The 27,515-nt window shown below is 39.2% G+C and overlaps 4 protein-coding genes across 5 annotated transcripts; 3 read left to right on the plus strand and 1 right to left on the minus strand.

Moving 5' to 3' along the window:
• Positions 1–1,277: 1,277 nt before the first annotated feature.
• Positions 1,278–13,939, plus strand: LOC115737803 (TBCC domain-containing protein 1). The gene is made up of 10 exons (XM_030670156.2): positions 1,278–1,367; positions 4,844–5,527; positions 6,244–6,384; positions 7,091–7,471; positions 9,557–9,661; positions 11,768–11,908; positions 12,241–12,444; positions 12,664–12,756; positions 12,920–13,031; positions 13,629–13,939. The coding sequence occupies exons 1-10, from the start codon at positions 1,278–1,280 to the stop codon at positions 13,670–13,672; spliced, it is 1,995 nt and encodes a 664-aa protein (XP_030526016.2). The 3' UTR covers positions 13,673–13,939.
• Positions 13,940–14,686: 747 nt separating this feature from the next.
• On the minus strand, positions 14,687–17,516 carry LOC115737631 (rhodanese-like domain-containing protein 9, chloroplastic). 2 transcript variants are annotated; one of them, XM_048282722.1, is made up of 6 exons: positions 17,365–17,516; positions 16,022–16,272; positions 15,728–15,878; positions 15,181–15,266; positions 15,027–15,095; positions 14,687–14,908 (listed from the first exon to the last, which is right to left on the minus strand). In XM_048282722.1, the coding sequence occupies exons 1-6, from the start codon at positions 17,397–17,399 to the stop codon at positions 14,838–14,840; spliced, it is 663 nt and encodes a 220-aa protein (XP_048138679.1). In that variant the 5' UTR covers positions 17,400–17,516; the 3' UTR covers positions 14,687–14,837. The 2 variants fall into 2 exon arrangements, with proteins under 2 accessions (XP_048138679.1, XP_030525696.1); XM_030669836.2 differs by having other exon boundaries at positions 14,991–15,095.
• Positions 17,517–19,164: 1,648 nt separating this feature from the next.
• LOC115737629 (CDK5RAP3-like protein) lies at positions 19,165–24,336 on the plus strand. Its single transcript, XM_030669833.2, has 10 exons — positions 19,165–19,363; positions 19,576–19,710; positions 21,415–21,509; positions 21,603–21,697; positions 21,812–21,947; positions 22,042–22,191; positions 22,280–22,795; positions 22,951–23,159; positions 23,341–23,473; positions 23,988–24,336. The coding sequence occupies exons 1-10, from the start codon at positions 19,303–19,305 to the stop codon at positions 24,117–24,119; spliced, it is 1,662 nt and encodes a 553-aa protein (XP_030525693.1). The 5' UTR covers positions 19,165–19,302; the 3' UTR covers positions 24,120–24,336.
• A 544-nt stretch (positions 24,337–24,880) lies between these two features.
• Positions 24,881–27,454, plus strand: LOC115737630 (G patch domain-containing protein 11). The gene is made up of 4 exons (XM_030669834.2): positions 24,881–25,053; positions 25,586–26,122; positions 26,718–26,783; positions 26,932–27,454. Exons 1-4 carry the CDS (start codon positions 24,925–24,927, stop codon positions 26,989–26,991), a joined length of 792 nt encoding a protein of 263 aa, XP_030525694.1. The 5' UTR covers positions 24,881–24,924; the 3' UTR covers positions 26,992–27,454.
• Positions 27,455–27,515: the final 61 nt, after the last annotated feature.

The raw sequence follows: 27,515 nt of genomic DNA on the forward strand, positions 1-27,515 counted from the left end.
TCTTATAAATTTCATCTTCGAATAGTTTATACGCTGTGAGAGATAAAAATGGAACCCCTAATCTTCACATTTCCCTGTTGCATGAAATATTTGCAAAATAACTAGTTTGATATTTTGGAAAGAAAAAGTGATTGAGACCCCTCAAAAGTATAAGGCTCCATTTTCTTCTTATAACAATATACATAGCACTAGGGTTGCGCCCAACGCTAGTTCAACTTGTGAATCGGATTAAATCAGCATAGATCGACCGGTCAAAGGCTGATTCTAGCAAGAATTAGTTCAATTCTTTCCTCACGCACCTAGAACAAGCTTACTACTGGTTCGATTTCCGGTTCCATGGCCAAAATTGCTGCAAATATCTAGGAACTAGTTTAACCAATCTTGTTTTCAAACTGAGTCGATTTTCAACTAGTCTTTAAGAAATGAACCGTAAAAGAAAAATTTTTGCACCCATTAGGAAATGAACCGTAAACTTCAACATGATAATTATATGTCACGTCACCAAAAGGTATATTCATAAATTAAACGATACAACTTTAATATTTTATTATAAACATTTGGCCAAGCTCAAGCCTAGGATGAATAAGCTAGCGAATCGCCCATCAAACAACTTCATAAAAACACTAGACAAAAACAAAATTGGGCCGGTTCCCAAATAGAACCGGACCGAAAGCAGAGGTCATGAGGGTAGTTCCCAGTAAAATGCCGAGAACCAACCCACCTTAGAAATAGTCACCTTTAAAGCTCCATTTGTTTCGTGAAAAATATGATTTTTCTGGAAAATATTTTTCAAGAAGTTGTTTTTCAAAAAAATGACGATATTTTCAGGCATTTGGCTAAAATCTTAAAACAAACTAGAAAATATTTTCCGCCATTTGGTAAGGAAAATAAATTTTCACATTATACTTCTTTTAATACTTTTTTATTTTTTTTTAAATTGATTCTTTAACTATTTTCTTTGATTTTTTTCACTTTTATTTTTTAAATTCTCTTTTTTTCTTCTTTCATGTGACAAACCACCAAGCACGGCAAACGGCCACCGGGCCTCGCCACCGGCCGGCGAGCGAGGCCGCGAGGCTCGACCGAGCTCAAGGTTGGCGAGGAGAGAGATCCAACCCTTCTCTCCGTACTCGGTCCTCCTCACGGCCACTCCGAAGCTCCGCACGATCCTCTCTGGCAAGGAAGTGTCGGACTTCGAGGGCGAGCACCCGACAACCAAGAACGACGGAGAAACAGAGGAGTCACCGCAGAGCGGGAGCAATAAGAAATCGAGGAACATGTGGAGGAAGAAGAAGACGAGCAAGAATAGCAAGAGCCTGTCGGAGCTTGAGTTTGAGGAGCTCAAGAGCTTCATGGATCCGGGTTTCGTGCTCGAAAAAGAGAGAACGATCGCGGCGCCTATGAGAAAGAGAGAACAAGGAGGAAGCAAGAGGGAGAGAGAGAGAGAGAGAGAGATTTTCTTATTTCAAATTGTGATTTTCCAGAGAGTGAAGCATAAGTCGACAACGAGGGGGAAATGATTTCCCTTTCCAAGAAAGAGAAATCATTTTCCTCGGATTTAGAATGATATTTTTCATTGACCAGAAAACATTTTCCTTGACCACATATTTCCTGTCCCCCCCTCCCCATGAATATTAGAAATTGGGGAAAATGTTTTTCAAGAACACATATTTCGCGAAACAAATGAAGCCTAAATAGTATGTGAAAACTGGTTAAGACGAAGCCGAATGATCTAAAGAAAATGGTCGACTTTATTAAACAAACTACTACTTGAAATAATCGTACATATAGATCTTGTTTGAACATATCCATCTAAAGTTTGTCCATTATAAATATAAGAAAGCTATTTCTAGCTAGATTCTAAAGGATTTTTTGTCGTCCATGTGCTCCTTCTTCTTTTTTTTTTTTGGCTGTGTCGAAGGGCAAAATTTGTTACGCTAAACGACTGAAACAAATTAATGCAATGAGAAAGAAGATACATGAACACCGGCTGTCGACCCCACCTCTTCTCTTTTTTTTTAGCTCTTGAAGGGATGGGGAAGCATTGAAACGGGCAACTCCAAATTGGTAAAAGAAAAAGGTCAAAATGGGGATTAGGCGTGGAATTTCGTGAGCCAGCTTTCTTGACTTTTTTATTATTTTTTTTTTTTTGGGGAAATTATTGACCTTGTTTTTTTTTTTTTTCTATATTTAGCATCTTCTATGATTTTTTGGGCCCTCAAGTTGACGGGGGTGCCGGCTTCAAAACAAGTCTCGCATGCGAGATTGTTTCATTCGATGACTTCCGATGTAAAGGTTAGCCGTTTCTTAGGGTAGAGTCATTACCCGAAGCCCCCGCTATATCACCGGTGACTGTGACATCGGATCTCTCTCTCTCTCCCTCTCTCCCTGAATTGGGTCCTTAGTCTAGGTGCGAACCTGCTTTTTTCTACATTTTGGTAACTTCTAAATAATTCCGTCCATCAAATATGAGTTTAAAAGTAGGCTATGGACCCATTTTGTCATCTTTGCCGGTAGGCGACGGTGAAGGTGCTTGTCAATATGATGCTAATGAGAGAATAAACCTCTACCAAGCCCCTATAGAATAGTCAAGCCCATAATTCCTTGGGGCCAAGACCATGGTGCACCTATTTTTGACATTCATCCAATTCACATGCGAAGGCCAAACTCAAACGCGTATTTTCATCAATCAATAGTCCAGTATTGCGATAGAAAACCCAAAAAAAAAAAAAAGAGTCGTCTCACTGCGATCCCAGATCCAGGAAACTTATTTTATGGTTACCGCTCAAAGTTGAATCTGAATTGCCAAAAAACAAAACCCCCATAAACTCAACCCCAAATCTAGAGGTGGCCAAATGGACCCGTGAGCCCGGAACCGGCCCGTTGACCGGGCCCACGGTTCCAACCCGGAACCGGAACCGGCTCTCAAGGGCCAGTTCCAACCCGGTTTTATAAAATTAAAAAAAAAAAAAAGGAAGTAAGTTGAGTGAAAAGAGCACTTGGGCTTTGAAACCGGCGGTTCCGAACCGGAACCGGAACCGGCTCTTCAAGGGCCGGTTCCGGTTCCACCTTTTTTTGGAACAGGAACTGCCGGTTCCGTCGAACCGGCCATCACTACCCAAATCTTCTCTACCCAGTTGATTTTGTTAAAGCATCTAACCAGTACCAATTTTGCTCAACTCAAGAGAGGGATTACTTTTGATTTTAGCAGCTGGAAAAATGAAGCATACCTTGGTGGAACGGCATGAGAAATCTCTCCTGATTTGCTGGGCCAGGCCCGATGGGCTTGGTTTAAATTAGGTCAGCCTAAAATATTTTATAAAAAAAAAAAAACATAACTAAATACGACAAATAGATATTAAGTGAAAATTTAGAGGTCGAAAGTGTTTCGAGATTTGATCATTTTCCTTTGTATTATTTATATAAGCTTACTTTTTTAAGTTGTTTTTTTTTTACTTAATTGTTTTTAATCATGTTAATTAGTTGTCGAAATAGTTGTCCGACAAATATACATTCAACGAGTACATCGCCATTAGCATCCAGGTTTAACTACTTAATTTCTAATATAATGCGGAAATACAGTTTCTTGATGTATAATTGTAAGTGCCCTACTTTTACAGCAATCCCGCTCAAAGCGCCGGTTATAATCGAGTTAAAACTAAATTCAAAAGTAGGATTCCGGATTTAATCGGTCGAGAAAAATCCGTTAGGTTTATAATCTGTCTATGAATATTGCCGCACCCGAATTGTCAAAAGTCAGAAGTGGCGACGGATTGGCTTCTCGAATAAATTTAAGACTATTACTTGAGACTCACGACTTTCGAGTCCTGTGGAATAAGCATGCGATTGACTTTATCTATCAGAATATGAAAAATATATACATGTGTTAATACTTTACGTATATGCTTCATGTGAAAAATTGAGTTTTCGGCTATTGAGTTAGAAACAAATAGTGTAAGACAAAGTAATTTATTCGCTCAATAGAAAAGAAATTAACTCTCTTACAAATTAATGACGCTTCTAATCGGTTAACATTATGGTCAATCTAATCGAGAATATAATAGTGACTCCATTTTAGAATTTTAAATGTAAAACCATTAACGACGCTTCTAATCGGTTAAATAACTCGCTCTAGAATTTTATTTTATTTTTGGTCGGAACTCGCTCTAGAATTGACATGCCTAATTTTTTGAGATATTCTTAGTCTTTTTTAATGAGACATTTACAGCCATTTTCAGAGAATTAGGTTCACGCATTTGAAAAATATTTTCCCAAAATGATCTCTTATATTGCTTTAAATAATTAGTCAATGAATATATGTTTTCGATACCGACAATAATTTATGACTAAACACATACTTGGCTGATGGACTTTTATTTTTTTTTTTTCATCCTAGTTTTGTATGTGATACAAGCAATGATTTTCGGGAAAATTAAGATGAAAAAAAAAATTCATCAATCGCGCGAATGTTAAGTCGTGAATTATTATCGATAACGAAAATATTGCTCATTGACTAATAATTAAAAGCAACACAAACGATCTTTTTTAGAAAAATATTTCTCGGATCGTTCGTTTTCCATGAAACAAACGCACCTGAGTATATCTTATCCTTTCAAGTGCCAAATGGTATAAATGAGATTTATTCGAGTGACATTTTCAGTTGTTTTCTTTTGATCTATTTTTTTTTATTCCATTAAAATATATAAATATGAACACAATAGCTAATTTATTCTAATTAATAATTCACATTACGATATCCCGTGCAACCCAGGGATTCAATTCTATTATCGGCTTAATTCGGTCTTTTTTTTTTCTCAGTGCACCAACGGAGACCCAATAGCAGACTGCCACGTCACCTGAACCCAATACACCCGGGTACACACGATCACAGCCCTCACTCTCCTCTCTCTACTCGCTCGCTCCTCTCCTCTCCTCTCCTCTCTCTCTCTCTCTCTCTCTCTCTCTCATCATTTCCAAGGATCTGCGACTCTCGATCTCCATCTCTCTCGAACTTGCGGACCTCCCAATCTCATCGGCCATGGCCGACGACTCGCCCGACCCGTCGACGTCGAAGCGCGATCCGCAGCCCGCCCCGAACCCTGGCTCCCTCCTCCACCCCCGCCGCGAGCCCTTCGAGTACGGCCTCCTCCCGATCCCCAAGCTCGTCTTTACCGACCCGATCCAAGCCCTCCTCCCCCTCAAGCAGAAGCTCCTCGGACAGTCCCCGTCCCACCGCGTCGCCTCCGCCTCGCTCGCCGAGTCGCTCCAGATCTCGCCCGATCACGCCAGGCTCATCCTTGACACCCTCGCCTCCGTCCTCCACTCCGACTCCGACCCCCTCGTCAGGGCCAAGCCCGACGAGGTCGAATCCGTCGGCGCCGACGTGAATGATCTGGTCCTTTTTTTGTATATCCAATCGTACAAGAAGTTGCTACCCAGGTCGCATAAGGATTCCGCCGCGGTTGCCGATGTCTGGCCCTCCACTTCCGCGTTCGATGGATATTTGTCGGCCCTGTCTCCATTGCAGGTGATGCTCTACACCTTTCGACGTGTCCATAATAGCGGATTGCAATTTTGGTCAGGTGTTCGTTTTATATTGTGCTTGTAGGTGTTGTTGATCTAACGCAGAGGAATTTGAGAGTTTTCACGATGAGGGTCTATCCAATAGTTTGAATTGTGGTGCCATAATGGATGCTTTTGCAAAATTATTTAGGGCGTGAGAATCTCATCAACGTGCCAACTCTTTTGTGGGACTCAACTGCTGAAGTGCAATGATCTTGATGAGACTTTGTGAATCCTGCTCGAGCATCCAGCTAACTCTGATGCTTACTTCATATTGATTTGTAGATGCACAGACATTCCCTAAGTTCGTGTTATACATAGGCATGCATATTCTGACTTCTATTGTGCAACTCCAGAACAACAAACTCGAGTGCATAACGAATTTTGGTCTTTAGAAATTGAAGTTTCCTTAATGCAAGTTGTTCTACTTAGTATCTATCTTTTCCGAGGGTTTTGATGAAATTTATCTCGACATCTTAACACCAACTTTTATTGGTTCGGTCCTGCTTTAATAAGTTTGTTCGCTTTGGTTTCACTCTACTGCATTTATATTGTTTCTGGGCTTCATGCGGAAGTTTTTTTATGCCCACATGTTTGCAGTTTTGACAAATCAAGCACACTGATTTTCTTACTTAAGTGCTTGGTTAACTGTTAGTGATGATCTTTTGTTTGCTCCTGCAGCTTGCACGTAGCAATAGCAGGCGATCTATGCCATCTCAGGCGGATGAGGAGACTCATCAACTATCTTATCTGCAAAAGCACTTGGCAAACATAGTCTCTCTTCTGGCAGAGCCTGTGGAGGGGGAAGGAGAAGAATCATTGGTATGTAAAATGACTCCTTATAATGTAACTTGTATATTTTAAACATTATTTATAATGATGGTGAAAGTGGCAACGTGTTTCTAAGCAGTCAGCATTACTGCAAAATCTCTTCTGTATGCTCGAGTATCTCTTTTGCTTTGGTAACTTTCTGGCTTCATATTTGTTTGTCTACCTTTACACCCTATCAACAAGTATCTGTGCACATTGGAAGTCCTTTGATAATCACAATTAACTTGTCAGAAAGTTACTCAAATGATCCAATTGCCGTTTTGCTGTCAATGGGAAATGTAGTTGCTGTATATGTTGCTTCAGTGGGTACAATTCAGTCAAATCGACTGTTTATAGGCCTTTTGTTTGTTTATCTATTTAATTATTAACGGCTACGCCTTACATTTGGATGAACGTTTAATTTGTTCTGCTCCTTCAAAAGCTTATCGACGAAGTTAAACTTGAAACAGCCATTGATATGTCTAGATTGCGGCCATTGTCCATTTTAGAGTCTTCATTGAAGTGGACAGGGCCAGAACTGGCAGTTTTATGGTCATTTCTGGCTGCTCCTTGTCCTTGATTAATGCTAGTGGCAGTTTTTTTTTTTTTTTGGCTTACTTTCCTTGATTTCAGCTGTATACTATCTTAATTTTGAACGTTACATTTCTTTAAGATTGGGTAAGGATATTGCTTACATTAAGTGAAATTATTGTGTTAGGTTTTTAGCATGGAAAGATTTGAGCACCTTGGATTGCTGATTCAGTTTGGTGATAAAGGATCTGAAGGAATACCCATAAACCAAGCTGCTCCCTTTTTTGCAAATTCAGACCCAGACATGCCTGCTGTTCCCGTTCCAGCCACACAAGTTCATGATTGGATTTTGCAGAATATTTCATCCTCTTTGGAAATCATTTCAGAAAGAGTATCTCCGAAAGAGAATGGTCCAGCTAATAGTACTGATCCAGATGTCGCTATGACCGAGGCATGTCCTGCTTCAATCAAGTCCTCACCAGGTGGTAGGGGAGCATGCTTTATTGAGGGAATATCTAAATCATCTTTTGTGAAACAAGCATCTGACCTTAAAGGCTCTTCTGTAAAGGTTAGCTTATATGTCACCTTATTTTTCCATTGAGGAATGTTGGTTACTGTCTTGTTTCTTCCAGGATGATAGAACTGAGCACATTTTCAAGCTTGTGGACTGGTAACAAGATATAAGCTGAAGCATTGGGACCTGCAGCTATTATATTTCGATTTGTTCTGTCCAAATTATCTAATGTATACTTGAGATAGAAATATTTTATGGGTCTTGTCTTGTCAACCAGTGGCACTTGTTAAAGCTAATTATATTATACAAATTTATGTTTCTGAGACATTGAAGGAATGAGTAAAATAAAATATTCTTATATCTCGCAAGATATCGAAAGATGGAAAGTGACCTTTATACATTTTCAAGTACATTAAAATGTAGATAAGCCTGTTCTCGCTAGCAAAATCCAAATGTTAGTTTTGTTTAATAGCGTATGTCCGTGCTCTGTTGGACTACCTCTTGGCATCAAGCTTATGTCTTGGTTTCTGGACCTTGAGCTTTGTCTTGCCTGGTTTCATGCTATTCCTTGGGATTTTAAACTTCTACTATTCTCGCTAGCAAAATCCAAATGTTAGTTTTGTTTAATAGCGTATGTCTGTGCTCTGTTGGACTACCTCTTGGCATCAAGCTTATGTCTTGGTTTCTGGACCTTGAGCTTTGTCTTGCCTGGTTTTATGCTGTTCCTTGGGATTTTAAACTTCTACTAGTCATGAGTGAGTTTAGAAACGCTTTGTCATTTGCAAAGCCAACTCAGAGAAAGGGTTCGACTCAAAGTTATCGAAACAGTTTTTTGGTAAGACTATTCTTGAAAATTTCCTTGGTCATCTCAATTTGGTTATTGATTTTTCTAAGCTATTTTATAGATTGATATTTTTAGCTGTAATTAAAGAGAATTAAGGTAAATTTTGAACGAGTAATATATATTTCATATCAAAATATATGGTTTAATTGACTGAAAATTAAAAAGGAAAAGGACTGCTCTTCAATTGTCGGTATTATCTATTAACACCACAGAAGCTATTAAATAGACTTAGCCTATGTAGACCACCACCATCATAACTGTTGATCGTGTGGATTCTACTGTGGTTTCACACAATTAATGGCTATGATGTGGTCTTTCTATATAAACTAAGTCTATATAATATCTTTCCATTGATCAATTATCCTCGTGCACGACTTGGGTCGGTGGCATTGCTAGTTGTCATTGACCAGCTATAGCTTAAGGTGACGACAATGTCTCTGTTGAATCCCAAGGGAACCGGAAACGTTGCTTGCCGAAACCATCACTGAGTGTGGTTTGGTTTTAAGGGGCAATACAAGGTCAGATAGGAAATCCAAGTACTCATTAACTACCACCACTAGCATTCCAAGGATGCTAAATCATTTTTATGAGATGGAACTTTGGAGCAAAGGACTTTGAATTTGTCTTAACAGACACCCTTTCTTTCTGTCAAGGTTCCTTATGGGCTCAAAGACCATGCAAAATGCTCTCCCAAAGCACCCATTACCTGCCCTTTGCTGTTTGCGCTTCCTCATTGATTTCTTGGTATCTCTGGTCCTATACGTACTTTACCTTTGATTAATGGTTTACTTTTGGAGGTTGATAGGTATTTGTTTGATCTGAACTTTAACAGATGGCCTATGTTCCTGTCCCAAGAAAAAAGGAAAGAAAAATCCAGCTTTTTCCTCTATATATGTTTGCTTGAGAAACATCAATGGTGGTAGAAGAGGAATTTGACCCGTTTTTGGAAGGTTGAGGAACTTAGCTTGAATTGATTTTAGGATAGATTTCTCTTTCATGGATCAGATCTTATTTTGATGTTACAAAAGTGTATCAGAATCGTGTTGAGCTATTTCCAGGAGATGATCTTTGTCCAATATACTGTGCTATCTTCTCGGAGACAATTGTTTTGGGGTGTTGCTTTGATAAAATTATCAAGAATTTGTACCTGCTTCAACCTTTGCAATTAGAATCACCGAGAGTTGCTGCTTATAAACTGAAAAATGCTCAACAATATGTCTAAGATGGTCAACACGATACCCATTTCTCCTTCCTATGGATGCTTTTGACATGATCTTCTTCTGATAATGATTCAGGTGCTAAATTGCCACGATTCCGTCATTTACATCTTATCACCGTTAAAATATGCCACCGTCTATGGATGCTCGGATACTACTATTGTCCTTGGAGCTGTTGGAAAGGTAACATTGAAGATTGTAGTATGTGCTTCATCATTAGTTGTTGCTTGCATCAACTTCATCATGTGAGCTTGGAATACAAGAGAAATGGTACAAAAGGACGAAAATGTGATGAGGAGGCATTTATATTTTCTTAAGGTTTTTTAGTGAGCCCCTATAGCACTTATTTAAGCAACAAAATAAAGGAATATATAGTTTCCTATGCGATACATTTCTTGTTTTATGTGTAATCGAACATTTTGGGAATGAAAACATCCGTCATAAAGTATGCTGAATAAGTGCTCTATGGAATCATGAATCTGTCAATTCAGTAACAAGTCCTAGAATTGCCTAGAATAGTGGCATAAGTCACTGGATTAGGTATTGATATAAAAAATGCATAAAAGAAAATTCTAGTATCTAGTTACAATATTAAGTCGCTATACTTTTTGGTCATTACACCATCTAGTTGTTGAGAATCTTGTGCATTGTCCAATGTCCATCACAATCAATGCATTTAACCTCACAAAATAAAGTCAATTATCGTCGCAGTGTTATTTTTCCTGTTTCCCTAATTACATGCTTCCAACCTCTCCCCTCCCTGTTTTTTCCCCTTATAATGTAGAATTTCTAATTCTTATTGTTATGGTAAGTCACAAAGTTAATATCACCCACTCCTTCATTTAGGTAAGTCACAAAGTTAATATCACCCACTCCTTCATTTAGTTAAAGAATAACAGAGAGTTGGAAGACGAAGATTAAAATGGAGAAGACGTCCTTTGATAATTCAAATGGATATAGTAATATTGTGTAATGTTTAAGTTAAGGTACCCAAAACTAGTGCTGTGCCTTGGTCTGGTTTTAGTCTATTTGACAATCGAATCCTATTTAGGTTCAATTACAGATTGTATTGCAAGTCATTAGGTTCAATAAGTTAATGTACCGAAAACTCATGATTTTACCCAAAGTGGGGTTGTATTTGTTATGAATCCCACATTTTGACCCCAACTAGTTTGGGATAAAGGTAATGTTGGTGTTGATGTTGATGAATCCCACATTTACACTTGATTGAAATATTTGACAAATTAATTGACTCAGTTAATCATCCATGAATCGTGAATCAAATGGAATCATACATGAATAGTAACTGAATCAGACACTAGTTCACTTTTGCTTCATGCGGATCGCTTTTTATTATTCCAATCATTGACGGTACGATTTTAGCCACATTCTGCGAGGGCACTTGTTAACAAGAACTTTTTCTTAACTTGTTTTAGCTCAACACTATTTATTTTCCAATGGGAGTGGTACATTTGTTTTGTTTTTGTTTTTGTTTTTTTCCTTTTTTGGGTTTCTTTTCCATTGATGCCGATGTTGTATGTTATGGCATGTAGCTCCTTCTTCAGGTGAAAATAATTAGCTCATTAATGGAAGCAGTTGTCAGTTAGTCCAAAATGATTATGTGACTTGCAGTGAATTGTTCCAACCATTCAGAGTCATTTGGTAATATTACAAGTGAATTGTAGTGTTTTTAAGTTTGTAGATGTCTCCATTAATTACAAGTGGGATTCTTAAAATCGGCTCTATTAATTTGCTTTCAGAAAGGTTCCCCCTTGTTTAAGAATCCGCCATAACGAGAAATCGAAGAAGTTTCTGAATCAGGCAAGCCTGTCATATTTTTTTCTCTTACAAACCACTAGAATGATGGTTATTTCCATTGTGAAAAATGTCTGGGATTGCTGTCTTATGAGAAAAGCCTTCTGCCGTCAGTTTTGTTTCCTAGCATAGGACAGACATCATAACCTTTGGTGAAACTACTATTTCATTATATCAGGAAGTTGAAGTTAGTTTTAAAGGATGGATATACTGCTTTAAGGGTATTTGCGTCTTCCTTATAATTAAAGATTTGATACACCCATCGTGCAGAACAATGATGGGTGCTTTCTCTTCGGATGGTTGATGTGCTTATCAACAATTTCATCCTCTGATCTAAAAAAAAAAACGAAGAAAAAACAATCTCAACATCTCTTATGTCAGCTTGAGGCAAACTCAAGTGTGATAGTTGGCAAAATTCTCTTTAACGTTTAGCGAGAATGGTTTCTTACTTGTTGATTTCATATTTTTGGACAGGCTGTAAGAATAGAACACTGTGAGAGGGTTCATGTTATTGCAGCAGCAAAAAGAATTTGCATTGCCAGCTGTCGTGAGTGTGTGTTCTTTTTGGGAGTGAACCAGCGACCTCTTATTGTGGGCGATAATCACAAGCTGCAGGTCGGTACATTGATTATCTTCTGAACTCTTATGCTTCCTACCATGTGTGGCAATTTTGAAGAATTTCTTTGACTTTCATCACGTGGCAGAAGGGAGAGGAGGGAATTGCTTTCTTGACGAAAATCTTTTATCCATGAGTTTGAGGAGATACATAATAAACCTTTTATGCTCTTGACGAATTACATGGATGGTATCCTGGCTTTCATGAGAAGACATGAGTCTGATATTCTGTTTTTGGCATTTTCCAACATGATTTTAATGGTCTTTTTTTCCCTCTTAAATTAGTGTTCAACATCAATCGACGATAACATTGAGTCTTCGATTTTCATTAGGTTGCGCCATACAATACATTTTATTCACAGTTGGAGGAACATATGACTGAAGCTGGCATTGAAGCAACTATTAATAAATGGGATGAGCCCCTTGCACTGGGAATGGTTGATCCACATGATTCATTATCTCATCCAGCTGGTGTGTCTGATGCTCAAGCCGAATCAGCCGCACGATTAGATCCCGACCAGTTTACAAACTTTTTGGTATGACATATTATGCACGTTTCAATATTAAATAAGAGCATGCATTGATTTTAACATATCACTTCTTGAAATAATCTTGCATTTGTTTCCTTGCCTTCATTTTCTAGCTTATGCTTCATTTCACTTTTTTTTTTTTTTTTGGTAATTTCAGACTTGCTCTATTGCCATTCAAAATTTTAGTAACTTCTTGCTGTTGCTTATTGTATCTTTGATGGACAGATTCCAAATTGGTTCGATAGTGAATCTGTTGGATCAACAAAGGACAATCCATTTCCATTGCCAGATACTTACATGACTTGTCAGCAGAGAAATGTATGTGCACTCAGAGAGCGTTACAATTGACATGGACATCTAGAGTTTATTTGTGGCCTATGGAGTCTTCATTTCTGGTCCATGGAAGAGATGCTTTAAGCTTTATTAGCAGTTTTGCATTGATTTTTTATACATCTAACTCTCTATATACACTTTTTTTCAGCACAAGACTTTAGGAGAGATCAAGCAAATGCTGAGGGAAGTGCCTCTTGAAGAAAATCGGAAACGCGAATTATCTAGTGCCCTTCATGTATTCTTCAAAGACTGGTTGTATGGTAATGCCTCTGGTGGAAAATTGAGTACTTGGTGTTATATGCTACTAAATATGAGGTGCATTAGCCATGCAAGTTGAACTGACTCATTCTAGAGCCGAAGATACTGGATCCATAATTAGAGCCTTCTTGTCTGTTTTTAAAAGCTAAGGGATAACCAGACTTACTTGTGTGGTATTTGTCATTTATTACTTGCATTTGGTCCCAAAGAACATTTTCAGTTTTGTTTTTACTGAAATGAGATTTTCATTTGCAACATTTTTCAGTTTCTTGGAACAAGTTGCACAGTTTCTTTTCATGATTTTTGGCCTATCTTGTTTTGAAGTCGGTCATGAAAACTTTCTTATCATTTTAGCCCTCTTATTATTCCAATTGGCAACCATTGATAATTCTCTAGGTTTCTGTGAGACTGTTTTTACTATGCTGAAAATCGTAAACAAGGCAGTTACCAAGCTTGTCTTATCACTATTTTGGTCCTCAAAAACTGTTTCAAAGTTGTTGACAGGAAACTTTCTAACCAAATACCTCGTCAATATTTTCATTGATGTTTACAACTTCAAAGATTCGCTTAACGGTAACTGACCCCGCATTTCCTTGCAGCTTCAGGAAACATCCGTCAGCTTTATTGCCTGCAAGGTGATTGATCATGGTGAAAGTGGATCGCTAATGCAAGTAAATACTGGTGCTCTCGGACTACGCTTCGTGTTTTCACCAATTTCTTTGCTTCTGCCAGTATCGCCGGCAGCTAGGATTAATTCATCTTACTTCAGAATAGTGCACCTTCTAATGCATTGTCCCAGTCAGCATACAGGGCAAATAGGATTGTACTCGCTCATTTCATTGTAAAATTTTTTCTTCCAAAAATAATCCTTGTTAAATATTCGGTCAAATGAGGTTTGTGCCTTGTGAAAGTATTATCCCTTTTGCGGTCTTGTCCTACAGTAGATCAGCGAATTCATTGGTCTGTCATTATGGAGAACACACAGGAATTTTCCTCGTGCCCATCAACTTCTCCTCTTTATCTTTTCCTGTTCATTTTTCCCTTGGATCCCTAGACATGATTTGATGAGCTGATATCGAAGTGGTAATTTTGTGTGCTAGCAAAGGTTTGAGCACAGGAAAATAAAAGAAATAGCCTTTACTTTCTCTCTGAGACTTATGCTCTGTTTCAGTTTGTTGGAACGGACTTGACCCTGTAGATGTAAGGCCAGTGATGGCGACAGTGCCAATTCTGGGGTACTTGAGGCAAATGGGATGTCATTTTATTGATGCTCAGAGAAGAGGATGAAATTTGTGGTGAGTGGGCAGGTCATTGAAGGGTCTATTGAGTCCCAACTTGGGAAGAATGCGTTTGCGCACAGCGTCTCTGAAACTGGTCAGAAACTTCTTAAGGGCAGAGAAAGTCAGCTTGCTCCCGTCTTTAATTACATAGTCTGAAACTGGAATCGTCTTTCGGCTAGTCGTTCTAGAGGCTCAAAGTAAGAAAACTCTGAGGACCTCCCTATGTATAGATGGTGTCGGTAATGAGGTGCGGGCGGAGGCAAATGAAATTCTCCGAGAATTAGGTCATCCAAATTGCGCACCCCATGCCAAACAGAAGCACATCAGATTCAAACTTGCAATATAATCTGCGAAGATAATGCATATATATATATATATATATATATGCGAGACATCATATTGACCAGATTATTTTACTAACATTGACAAGAATCACTACTTCAGGGTTGTCGTTGGTAATATGCAAATCACAATTTACATCGAAGAAAAAAATGTACAGACAAGTTGCAGAATTTCGGGTTCTCTGGGCTAGCTTGCAGGGGCCAACTGGAAGAGCTTCTCTGCTTGGTCCGGGAAGAAGGTTATGAAAAGAAATGCACCTAGCGAGCCAAGAAGAAAATCAGCAAGTACGTCAAGCATATGTTCAAGGGCTCGGCGCAAGAATGTTCATGAGAAACTTACAGATTAGCACAGTTCCAAGAACTGCAGAGATCTTGCCTTGAATTGTGACCAGACCTGCTTTTCCTGCATTTTGCAGCTCTGTGGATCCTACCGAATCGAACGTCCCTGCAAAATCAACGATTGCCGCCCTTCATCTTTGTGGTTTTGATAAGAAGGGTAATTAGGAAAACAGGGATGCGCTCCAACTTACCTGGCTTTACTGATTGAAGCCCAGATGTTATGCATGCGATGTTTTCGTAACCAGCTTGTTCAAGTTTATTAGCAGCCACAGCAGACCTGACAAGAGTAGAAACAGAAGATACAAACATAATCTGACTTGAAGACTGAAAGACAGGAGCATCTGTTCCTTTGGCAGTTATTCTCGTTCTACATGGATTAGGAATGATATAGATTCATGAGATATTTCTTAAAGTATTTTGAGAAGAGTTATCTTCGAACACAGAAAAGGTCATGACTCAGATGATCACTGGTGCTATGGTGTACGTTAGTTGCCAGATATGATCTCCAAAGCTGGGTTCGAGTGTTGTGTGTCTGTCGGTTCAAATGTTCAAATAGTACAGGCAAGCAGTTTTATTTGAATGGAACTGACATTATTAGATGGGATAAGCCATCAATATATCCATTGCACTGAGTTCAAATCGAATATCTCAGTCAGGAGTCAGATTGGCATGGTCAAAAGAGTGCTTTAGTATTGCTTTCGATTATAGCCTGAGCGAAAAGGAGACACTAGGACTAACCTCAAACCTTCCTGACAAACCAGCAAGATCTTACTTTGCGGTGAAAACTGGCTTTTGACAGATTGCACAAATTCAGGATTTAGTTTGGTGAATGGCAAACCAAATAACAATCCTGCAAAATTGTTGTGCACTTGTCTCTTTATAATTGTGCCTGCACACAACAAGTTGAAGAAAGAGTGAGGAAAAAACAAGCTTAATGCAATCAAATTAGAGACAAAATACAGCATATGCAACTAAAACTTCAAGGAGCTCAGACAAGTACAAGCCACCTAGTTGCAAAGCAAGAAAGAGTACCAAAGTCGTTGTCTTGGTTTTCTATAAACAGAGGCACATGATAACAGGATTTTATATGTGCTCGCTCAAATTGAGTTTTGTCCCTCACGTCCAGAATTGCGTATCCCTCTGCAGCTGTAAGATTCTTCGCCTCTTCCGCATTCACGAAGTTCACTTCTGCTCTGACCGCCAAATGTTTCCTCTTGAATGGTTTTCCCGACAAATTCCCTCCACGGTGAGTGTCAAAGACCAACCAAGATGTCCGAAAGTTGCTGAAAAGACATTTTGATCCTTTACTCCACGTTCATCTAAAGTCGAGTTTCAATTACTGTGCACATACTCGACTGTACAATATCAGTTCTATAACTATCAAAATGTACCAATACATGCATAACATGAGGAAAATGATATTAGTTCCATGATGATCCTTCCATTCAAAGTCCCAATAAAGCAGCAGGTTCCAGCAGTAGACAGCTCATATCACTTCTTCTTAGTTTTGACTAACGATTTTAGGGAAAAGACAGTTTATGCAAAGCCTAAAGTGTTGCAATTCACGAGATATTTGGTCGTGCTGACAATTGTCCTAAGGCAGTTGTTAGGCATACTACCGAGTAAAGTACTCGATCCCTAAAGCATAGATTTGGATTACGCACATCACGAGGAATGTCAATACATTGAAAACTGCAAAGTAACTTTTCGAATGCACTTACACAAAAGCACCCTCAGGGTACTTTTCTATCAAAGAATGATGCCATATGTTGCGAGAACGATTTACAAAGTCCGAACATCAAGCAATGCGGCGTTGGCACATTACTATGGCCGGCTTTTAACGAAACCCGACATATTGGTAGCCTAGGCCCCGAGTCACCTTATGTGACACTTCTGGTTTCAAAAGCAAAGAAAGAATGGAACTTGAGAGGACTGTGATTTCTTTCACCATCTTCTTCATCTTTCACCTTTCCCAAACTTCTCTGTAACCAGGAAACAATTTTGCAGGCAGCCCGGATTCGCCTCTTTGACAGCGAGGCGCTGAATAAGGCGTACTTACATTATCAAGTTCGGTGTTGCAACTGGGCAATGAGATCAGCCTAGAGACGACAGATATACAGTGGTAAGACCAGACAAGTGCACAGAGAGTCGGTTTCAACTTGGAACCCAGTTTTCAAAGAGGCACACCACACCCTCCATGGCAAGGAAAGCAAGAAACTTCCTAATTCCCTCAAGAGCGCCAACAATAACAATTCGCTCACACTTTCAGGTTGAGGAAACAAGAAAGGCAATAGAAATTCAAACCAAGCAAGCACTTCCGTTGGTCCAGATGGGCAACCAAAAAAAAAAACACAGAAGGGGAGAGAGAACTTCACCTTTTGAAAGAGAGAATTGAACATGTCCCTGCCATTTCTTCTTTGGAGGATGTCTCTCTGCTCTGTCTCTCTCTCTCTCTCGCTCGCTCTCTCGCGCTCTCTTCAGTGGGATGCCAAGAGGTTTGCTGGGTCTGGAAGCCTCAGGAGTGAGTCCGAGAGAAAATTCGGGAGGGGCAATGGGCTCCTGCCACGTGGCTCCAGGGCTGGATATGTTCCTCGAAATGATTGTGATTTCGATGCTGATGCGGGCCCACGTGCGCTCCCCGTGTTGCTTCTAATAACTTCTGCCTTCTGGGGTCGAGAGATAAGTACCGAGTTTCAATATCAAACCAAAAATTCAAACCGGTACAACTTTGATCCCCAAACTTATATATTTACCATAAATTTATGAATTAATATTACGAAAAGCTTTAAATTGATATACTTCTGATAAATTTATTTTAAATTAAGCCAAAAATTTAAATTGGTATAACTTTGATAAATTTACCCTTCGTTAATTTTTGTTAAATATTACCGTCAAATTACTGCATTAGATATCACATAGAAGCTAATGGGTGTATTAATTTGAGATTTTTACCCTTCATTTATTTTGAGATTTTTCTTGATGTTAACCAAATTTAACGAAACTAACGAGAATGGTAAATTTATAATAGATGTATCGGTTTGAGATTTTAGGTGGTCAAAAAATTAGTTTTGGATATTTTTGGGACAAGTGTGCCAATTTGAAGTTTTTATGGTAAAAAAAAATAGTTTGTGATAAATTTTTCACAAGTGTATCAATTTGAATAACCTAATTTAATGGAAACTAAAGGAAGATGAAGCTGTCATATGTGTACTAATTTGAGATTTTTTGCGATAAAAAAATTAGTTTAGGGTAAATTTATCACAAATATAATAGTTTGAAACTTTTTGTGATAAAAAAATTAAATTTTTGTAAATTTATTGTATATATATCAATTTAAAGTTTTTCGTAGTATTAATTTTTATTATTAAATAGATCCCACCTCGTTTATCTAAACTGGGTGCATCTAAAATATTTTTCTAGAATGGGTTCAAAATATATACCCCGTCTTAATCTTAATTCATGGATGCTGAAAATAATCATTTGAGATATTTCTAGAGAATTTAATGTAGTCGCATCTTGAAATCAAGATACACGGATCATTTGCTGAAACTCAACCATTCAAATAATGTGAGTGATTGGGTAACAAGACTTTTAATTATTATAATGACATTATAATTTTTTACTAATTGAAAAATGTAATTAAATTCTAAATCTTTTTTTTAAATAGTGCAATTTGCAATTTAATATTGCTCGAGAAAATTCAAATCTCATTGACAAAAAAGAGAAACAAACAAGCAAGTCTTATTACTCGATTGCATCGTCTGAATTCAAATCTTGATTGCATTTTGAACATGAGATTAAGTACCTCCAATGAACTCTTTGCCTACGAGGCTTCTCGTAGAGCTGTTGTGCAATCATCGATCCGACCATGGTGTGATAAAAAATTTCAACATGTCAATTTCCAGAGGCAAATTTTATGGAGAATATAATGGATACTTATGAGTAAAAAGATGCGTTTTTGTTTGTTTGTTTATTTGTTTGTTTGTTTTTTCAAGATTACAATAAATGTGTTATCTGGTATTAATATTCAATTTTCAAATAAAAATTAATTTGAAACAAAAAGTGTTATAAGTAAATTAAAATTATTTTTGGTGGTATAAACATTTTCTTTTTTTTTATAAAAGAAAAAAATAAATGGCGTGAGCAGACGTCAGCTCTTGAGACGCCGCCGTAAGTTCGTAACGCCCGGAATCGAAGAGGCCGAGCGAGAAGTGAACCCTCCCACCTCCAACACGAACTTCAACTTTCTTCTTCTTCTTCTTCTTCTTCTTCTTCTTCCTCTCTCTCTCTGAAATTCAACCGCAGAGGAGAAAATGCAAGCTCCAGATGACGTCCGCAATCTCCCGATCGACATCACATTCTCTCGTCTCGGAGGTAATCGATTCCCCCTCGCTCCGGTTCTGCTCGTTTCGATCACGATTTCGCTTGCTTGGTCGGAATCCACCCGATTTCCTTGTTTTTGTCTTCTTCCTCTTAGCGGGTTTGAATTGTGAACTGGATTCGAAGTCCGTTCTGCATGTGGGTTTTAGTCGATTCCGGGGTTCGTTTTTGTGTTGTGCCCTGATGATTCGCCGTTCGCGGTGTAGAATGGTTGGTCGATCGGAAGAGAATACCGGCCGATTGGCGGAAGCGGTTGGCGGCGATTAGAGCTCTCGTCTCTAAGCAGTTCCCAAGTCTTCCCAAGGATGTGGATCCTTATTTTCAGACCCTGGACCCCGAAGGTTTCCTTTCGATGTCTCATCTTTTCCGTGGACGGCTTATTCCACCCTTGGGCTAATTGAACCATTGATTTAAGTGGTTTCCATGTAAAAAATTGAGTGCACGGTGGTATATTTTGGCATGCTCTGATGACCGGATGAGACTGTGCCTTTGTTCTTTCATTTTGTGTTCTCTTTTAAGGTGGCAAAGGCACGATCTTTGTTTGTACTGTTTTTGATCGAGAAACATTCATTATTGCTGCTTCGGTGTGGCCTTATACTGGAGGTAAAACAGAAGTTTGGGGGCGTGTTGTCAAAGTCTGATGCAATGTACTCTGATATAGTCATAGCAAGATGATGATTCTCTAGGTGATCGGATTGATGGTCATTGTGGAAGCCACTATTTGCATTATCTAGTTATAATCTAGTCATGACAAGGCTTTGCAGGATGTGGCTTTGCAAAATGTAGAATGTCACAGCAATATTGATGTAACTGAAAATAACGGAAAACCCATTTGTGGGAAACATCTTAATTGAGCTTAGCCAAGTTAGGTCATTTAAAAGTATACAACGTGAGGAAGTTTCTCATATCTAAGAGTACCTCCCACTCTTCCTGTGGCAGAAAAGAAAAGTAAGAACAGAAAAGAAAATAGGTCTCTAGATGGACCTTGAGATGGTCTGTTGCACTCATGGACTCCCCATGTCCTGGCCCCTATTTATAAAGAAACCATCAGAGTCAATTAATTGTCCCGGCAATGTGCTTATTTTTTCATGGGAATAGGTGAAAAGTTTGAAATTGAGCATTGTAGCTTTCTGTTTAGGAAGCATTTGGTCGACAAATCTTCATCTGTGTGAGCATATTACCTGCGATTTTTCTGAGTCTAAATTAAGTTTATCTAGCAAATGAAATATTTGTGTCTCTGAATATTTAGCTTGACCTTCTGCTGTTATATAACAATAAGGAATCAAATTTTCTATAGATGCATGCAACATTTTTTAATGACGCGAAAAGCCTTTTAGTTCAAGATTCTCTCTGACTATGTCAGATTCCAATCTGCTTAGCATTGTTTAGCATTGTTGTAGAGCTTTGGGATTTGTTTTGTTGTAGTTTTCCATATATAGTTGGAGCTATGACTTCCTTAGCGATTTCGGGAATCAACTTAGGGTGCCATGGTGACTTAAATGTTTCATATACCCAAGTTTGATAAGGTGAAAGTTTCATGCATCAAATGTTATAATAAATATAGGTTGTTGATAAGTGATACTGATCTTCTTAAATAATTTTTATTGTAACTGAAGGAACCTTCAAATGTCAAAAGTAATGTAAAATTGGGAAAGACGGGGGCTGCAACTATTTCCTATGAGTGCCCGTGTAAGTTTTAACAATTCAAATTCTTTCTTCTACTTTTGAGTGCACGAACATTATATTGGAAGCACCATTGGGTTCTGCTAGCAGAAGCGAGCCTTCAAAAAAGCACCACTGAGCACCTCTTCATGATTCTACATAGCATCACTAAAGTTTGTGGACGTGTATTCTTTTGACATTTGAATGATAATGTGACTTTTATGCTTGTGTACAAATTGAATCTGGAACATTTAGCGAGTATTCTTTGGGAATTTTGTGATTGTGATCATGAAACCCATTTTTATTTACTGTCAATTTTCTGGTTGTATGCTTGAGAAGGAGTGTTTCTGTTTCATTGTGTGACGATAGCCTGTACATTTCAGGGATCGGATACTTAGAGGCCAAACAGATATATGATATTCTCTTAAAGTCAACTCCAGATTGCAGGAACATATTTGGCCGGCTATCAGGTGCTGCTGTAAGACCCCTCTCTCTCTCTGCAGCACGTGCACACACTCTTCTGTGATCTAAAGAATAATTCTTGGATTGGATTTATTTATAACTTTGGCAGGGTTCTTGGGAAACAATTGTTCGTTCTTTCGAGAAAGATCATATATTCCTAGGTGAAGCTGCTCAGACAATGATCCAAAATGTCAATTATGAAATGTAAGTCTATTTCTTGATATGTTTTGCTCAGAGCATAGGATGTATAGAGTACATTGCAATAAGTTTTTCTGTGATAGGCATAATCATATCATTGATAAGTAATACCATGTGAAGCCCCTATCAGAAGAAACAAGTTCAGAAGATTCAGCAGCAACTAGCAGAGCTAGAGCGTAGAGAAGTTGATATCAAAAGAAATGCAGCTCTGTCAGCAGCTAAATATGTAGAGGCTTGTCAAGAGCTTGGTTTGCAGGTTAAACTTTTGAATCTGTGCTTCTACCAATCTAAAGAGTAGCAGCAACCTTTTCTTAAGATAGGATTAAAGGGCATCCGTGTCTGCTTTTCAGGGATCAAATGTGAGGTTTGAACTTTTGGAAACTGCAAAATCACTTCCAAGCACATTTAGCAGAATTCTGGAAGTGATCAACAGTGACTCAATGTCTCGAGCTATTGAGTATTACTCAAATTTTGTGAAAGATGCTCACACAGAGAAGGATGTAAGGCGGTAAATTAGAAGTTATTGCAGATCCATTGATTGGTTTTTGGTGTGATTTTAAAGATTAATTTCTTGAAACATGTTTGCAGATATGTCCTAAGAGTGTCGTACCACACTTGATAGACATTCGTGAAAATCCACCATCTTTGAACGTTTCTGCTGTCTCTGATATCACAGACTCTGCAAATGCTCAATCAGGTTTCAATGAGACAAGAGGTGATGTGGATGCTGCTGCAGATAATATTGACTGGGATATCTCAATGGACAATGCTGCAATTGATTGGGATATTGGGACTGTGGAAGAAACTGATGAAAGTGGTAATGGCTTTGGTAGTTATGAAATAGTCACAGCAAGTGAGGCCAATGAAGCTGTCGAACCTAATCCAAATCAACCAAGCAATGCTGGACAGGACACATTGGTGTCAGAGATATCTTGGGATGTTAGCGTTGAAACACCTCGAGTTGATGTCATTGATGATGTTAGCTTGCCCAATGTAGTTGCAATTAATTCACCAACTGTTGCACAAGCTGCAGAAACAGAGGAAGGTCGAAGCCAGCTTCTAGATACAGAGTATAGAAATAACATTCTCGATGATCTCTATGAGGTAGTGTTTAGTTTGTTGTCTTATTCAATGATTCTTTCCCAATTTATGGTTCATCTCATGGTCACCTCCCAGATTTACCGTCTCTTGCAAAGATTATTCTGTACGTTGTTTTGGACAATGTCTCTTGTTCTTATGTAATTTGGTACTCTCATCAGATCAAAGCCTTTCTCTATCAGCGGTTAGCAGAGTTGAGGAACCAAGAGACATTATCTTTGCAGCATCAAGTCCAGTCAGTTGCTCCCTTTGTCCTTCAGCAGTTTGCTGCAGATGCAATCGAGACAATGGTTTCAGACGTTTCATTGGCCATTTCTCTGTTGACGAACAGGAAAACTCGAGACTTAATCATGATATTGAACTCCAAAAGGTGCTTTCAGATATTCTTTCAGATTGATGGTCTATCCATTGCAATTTATTTTCAGTTTTTGAAAGTGTATAAAGCTCCTCACTTCCACTTTATGAAGTTGGAGAGTTGCTGCTCTACTTTCTATTTCCTGTGGTTCAAAGGATACATACTTTTATAACTTCTTTGTTTCCACGAATCATAGATTTTTGGACCGATTGGTGAGTTCCCTTGAGGAAAAAAGGAACCATGAAGTTAAGTTGAAAGAGGGGTTGAAGGACGTAGCTGCAAAACACATGGAGCTGCAGAACTCGTTATCTTCGTCCTGGCCAAAGCAAGTAAGTTCTTTGGTGATATCTCGTCTTGTGAGGGGAAAATTGCTGCATGATAGACTTTTGAACATGAATTATGTTATTGTAAGTATCTCGGCCTGTGTTGAAAGAATAGTACTCCGTTGTTCTAGTAGACTTTCTTTCTTTTTCTTTTTCTTTTTCTTTCTCTTTTTTTTCCTTTTTGGCCAGAACTGTTGAACTTTTATTAGTTTGGTCAGATAACAGGTATAGACTGGAGATGTCATGCATGTACTATATGCTGTGAGTAGCATTTTTTTTTTTTGGTCAACAGTGACTAGCATTGACATTCCAATGTTTCTATTTCTGTCTCTTGACTGATGCATGTTCTAAGTCAGTACCGGGAGTAGAGATCTTGGTGTGTCCTATCCCTTTTTGTCTTAATACAGTTGTGACCCCCACTCCAAAACCTCCTTGTCTTTTCTTTTTTTCTTTTTTTTTTGTTTCAAAATTAGATTTTCAGATGTCCAGTAATTCTGAGTGGTTCTGGTGTTGACTACAGGAAGCTGCTCTTCGGAAAACCAGGGAGCTTAAGAAACTTTGCGAGACTACACTTTCATCCATGTTCAACGGAAGACCTGTTAACATCATCGGAGAGATCAATACCTTGTTGAATACCGGAATTGGCGCATAGGCTTAGATGTCGTGAGAGTGAAGTGGAACTCTTCAGTTAGGTGTCAGGAAGCGCTTTCTTTTAGAATGTAGCATTCTTTGTGGTACTTTTTCACAGAGGTTCTACTACATACTTCACCATTTACCATTGCAACTTACACATTTGTTCTCTCACTTGCGTGTCTATATGCTCGAGTAATTGCTCGAAAGAAAGGAGCTTTGGCCCATTCTCTTCATTAGAAGATTCCTTGCACAATGGCTCTCCTAACTTACCTAAGAGTTTTCGACTCGGGATTCTCTTGACGCACTGCAGAAGCCACGATTGCCCATTGTTATTGTATGGTTCCTGTGTGTGGATCGGTTGTGAAACAAATCTGTTCAGGCGGCACATGAAAGAAAGCATAGAGGATGGCTTCCATCTGCAGAGTGGTGATGCTGCTTCAAATCCCACTCCGACGGGGCCGAATACTTGCTACCCGGTGGCAGGGTTGGGGGCTGCCTGTCACCGTGTCGAAGTTCTACCGCCACAGCCGGCCCAAAAGCGACGGAGCATATTCTCCACGTTCACGGGAGGAAAAAAGAAATCAACTATGTGAAATAACTGAAGATAAATGAAAATTCTAAAGGGTGAATAAAACTTCAATTTTTATCCAAAAAAAATGGAAATTAAAATTCAAAATTGACAAAAGGCCGGATTGGGTTTGCACTTGACTGAAGCCCAAATGGCGGCCCATTTCGTCTCATTTTTCTTCTTCTTCTTCTTCTTCCTCGCCTTGTTCCCTGCCGAGTTCCGTTTCTTAGAGATAAAGAGCTCGCTCGTCCCTTTCATGGCGGAATCAGCTGAGGACGCGAGTAGAAACGGGAGAGACGATGAAGGAGATGCAGATTACATGGGGGACCTCTCTCGCTTCCTTCCTTCCGATGAACCTGACCCTCCTAAACGCTCCTCCAAAAAGGTACTGCCTTCTCTTCTCCCCGAACCGTCTACGCTCGTCGATCACGATTCGTCTCGGTGTTCATATCGCTCCTTGGCGTCCAAGTTTCTTTATTCTTTTCTCCCACTTCGTTTCCTTCGGCGTTGTATTAGCCAGCGATCGAGGCATAGAATCTCCTCGGTCGTCAATGCCGCCCTGACCCTCGACCTGCTCTTGTTCTCTGTATTTCTCTCTCCCTCGCCCCCGCTTTGCCTCTAGGTATAGCCAAGTCGATGGTATGGCGTGCAATTTCTTAAGAATGTGTGCGCAGAACTCTACGTCACTGACTTAACATTGCAACTTCATGAGCGGCCGGCACCGACGACATTCGTTGCGGGCTGAAAATGATGTTATCTTTCCTTTTCTACGTAAAGAAAGTTCCCCCATGCAGATTAGCCGCTTATCGTGACACAATCACTCCGGCTGTTTGTGTTTTTTCGGATATATGTTGTAGGTGTTCATTGAGTAGTAGATTGGTAAGAGTAATGACTTGTTACTCTGGACTTTGGGGCAGATTTTGAATGCTAAACCCTTGCCTGTTCAATCCTCCAACAAGAAAACCAAGTTCCTTAACTGGCAAGAAAGACGGAAACTTGAGATAGAGCGGAAGCAACGAGAAGAGGACGAGCAGACTTTAGCCAAAATCGAGGCGCCGATCCCAGAATCCAACATTGGATTCAAGCTTTTGAAGCAAATGGGCTACACACCTGGTTCGGCCTTGGGGAAGGAGGGTGCGGGGAAGGCTGAACCTGTGGGGCTCAAGATTCGGCGCTCACGAGCTGGTATTGGAAGGGAGGACCCGCATAAAGAGAAGAAAAAGCAGGATGAATTAAGGTCAGTGAAGAAGAGAAGGACAGAGGAGTCCTTGATGGAAGAGTTTGGATCCTGGCAAAAATCACAGTGGCGGAGTCGGAGGATATATGTAAATTTTCACAAGGCAAAGGCTGCACTGGATCAATTAGAGAACAAGGAATTTCCAGAGCCCGAGAAGAATGAGGAGGAGGAGGAGGGTGAACAGGATGAAGAGGAAGAAGAAGACATTACGGAAGAGGTATGTTCTTTGACGTCGTATACCAGAATCCAGGTTCTCTTTAAATCTCAGTTTGATTCATTACATCTAATTGGCTTTGTCTCATTCATTTTGTTTCCTAGAAATGGTGAAACTTGTTGTTTTAATGGAGTGAGGTTTTAGTTTCAAACTTTCATATGCTTTTGTTGCGTCCTTGGTTCTATGGCAGTGAAATGTTGGTGAAATGACAGTGAATTAGTGATGTAGTGCATGAGTGAGATCATTAAGAGGATTTTCTACATTTCATTATGCCGTGCAATTGAATGCTTCTTTTCGCAACTTGTGAAATTAGTTTGTCACCCACCATGTTCATCAGATTGAAGATTGAGGAGGTTCAGTTAATTATGCAACTGCTTTTGCCTATCTTTGCAGTTCATCCTAAAACAGAATTTTTGGAAGCTCATCTGTGAGGAAAATTTTTCAGATTCTGCCTCTTTTTATTTCTCTCGAGTTCTTCGATACAAAATGTTGCATAAGCATATGTTTGCGAAGTTCATTGTTGAATCTTTTTTAGTATGACTCATGGAATAAGTGGCACTACAGTTATGAATGACCAATTGCTTTCTGCTGTATACAGAATTTGGTGGCTGTATTGATGAAACTACGAGATGAGTATAACTACTGCCTCTTCTGTGGATGTCGGGTGAGTTAGCATCATGTAGTGGTTTCCTTTGGTTACTGTTGGATTAGATGAGTACATCATATCACATTGTAGGCCAGCAATGTAAGCTGTAAGTAGTCGGGCATTGAATATTAGTAAGGTTAACATGTGGGTACAATTCTCTTCTCAGTATGGATCCAAAGAAGAACTGTTATCCAACTGCCCGGGGACAGAAGAAGATGACCATTAGAATGCCAGGACGAAATGACTGTCCACTTGCCACAAACTTGAGTGGTGCAGCTCGTGATACAGAAAAGACAGGAAGAAACTTGCTCTTAATCAGAGATTTTTGGGATCGATTTATTTGGTGGATTAATTGGATTTATAACTCTGATGCACCTCTAAGAAGCAACGGCTAGTCTGTTGTGAAATCCCGTTTGTCTGTGATTGCTACGTGGATCGGAGGTGGTGCGACCATGCCTGGTTGGATTACTTGCCTTGTTTGAGGCAGGTGAAGAAAGGTCATTAGGATTTCTACTCACATGCTCCATTCCGTTGGAGCATCGGACAGGGCTTGCTCTCCCAATAGGTTTCTTGTAATCAGTCGACATCTCACTCATGTAACATTCATTTGTATATACCACAAAGTGGGCCTAGCTTACTTCTCTTGACTGGCACTCAGATTTTGGTGTTAAGATTTATGGTGCGTGATCTTGAGCGTCCAATCTGAATTTAAGTTTGGTTAGCAGAAGAACCCTAGTATTTTATCCTGAT

Source organism: Rhodamnia argentea, chromosome 7 (genome assembly GCF_020921035.1).
Source record: "Rhodamnia argentea isolate NSW1041297 chromosome 7, ASM2092103v1, whole genome shotgun sequence".
In the NCBI taxonomy this organism is placed as follows: Eukaryota; Viridiplantae; Streptophyta; class Magnoliopsida; order Myrtales; family Myrtaceae; genus Rhodamnia; species Rhodamnia argentea.

Coding starts and splice junctions, on each gene's coding strand:
- LOC115737631 (XM_030669836.2), bottom strand. CDS start 17,399: ATGGCAGGGACATGTTCAATTCTCTCTTTCAAAAG. Junction 15,267..15,727: donor GTTTGTCAGGAAGGTTTGAG/GTTAGTCCTAGT, acceptor TACTCTTGTCAG/GTCTGCTGTGGCTGCTAATA. Junction 14,909..14,990: donor TCTTGGAACTGTGCTAATCT/GTAAGTTTCTCA, acceptor TTGGCTCGCTAG/GTGCATTTCTTTTCATAACC.
- LOC115737629 (XM_030669833.2), top strand. CDS start 19,303: ATGCAAGCTCCAGATGACGTCCGCAATCTCCCGATCGACATCACATTC. Junction 21,698..21,811: donor CAAAATGTCAATTATGAAAT/GTAAGTCTATTT, acceptor TACCATGTGAAG/CCCCTATCAGAAGAAACAAG. Junction 23,160..23,340: donor ATGATATTGAACTCCAAAAG/GTGCTTTCAGAT, acceptor CACGAATCATAG/ATTTTTGGACCGATTGGTGA.
- LOC115737803 (XM_030670156.2), top strand. CDS start 1,278: ATGTGGAGGAAGAAGAAGACGAGCAAGAATAGCAAGAGCCTGTCGGAG. Junction 5,528..6,243: donor CGGCCCTGTCTCCATTGCAG/GTGATGCTCTAC, acceptor TTGCTCCTGCAG/CTTGCACGTAGCAATAGCAG. Junction 7,472..9,556: donor TTAAAGGCTCTTCTGTAAAG/GTTAGCTTATAT, acceptor ATAATGATTCAG/GTGCTAAATTGCCACGATTC.
- LOC115737630 (XM_030669834.2), top strand. CDS start 24,925: ATGGCGGAATCAGCTGAGGACGCGAGTAGAAACGGGAGAGACGATGAA. Junction 26,123..26,717: donor AAGAAGACATTACGGAAGAG/GTATGTTCTTTG, acceptor TGCTGTATACAG/AATTTGGTGGCTGTATTGAT. Junction 26,784..26,931: donor GCCTCTTCTGTGGATGTCGG/GTGAGTTAGCAT, acceptor TTCTCTTCTCAG/TATGGATCCAAAGAAGAACT.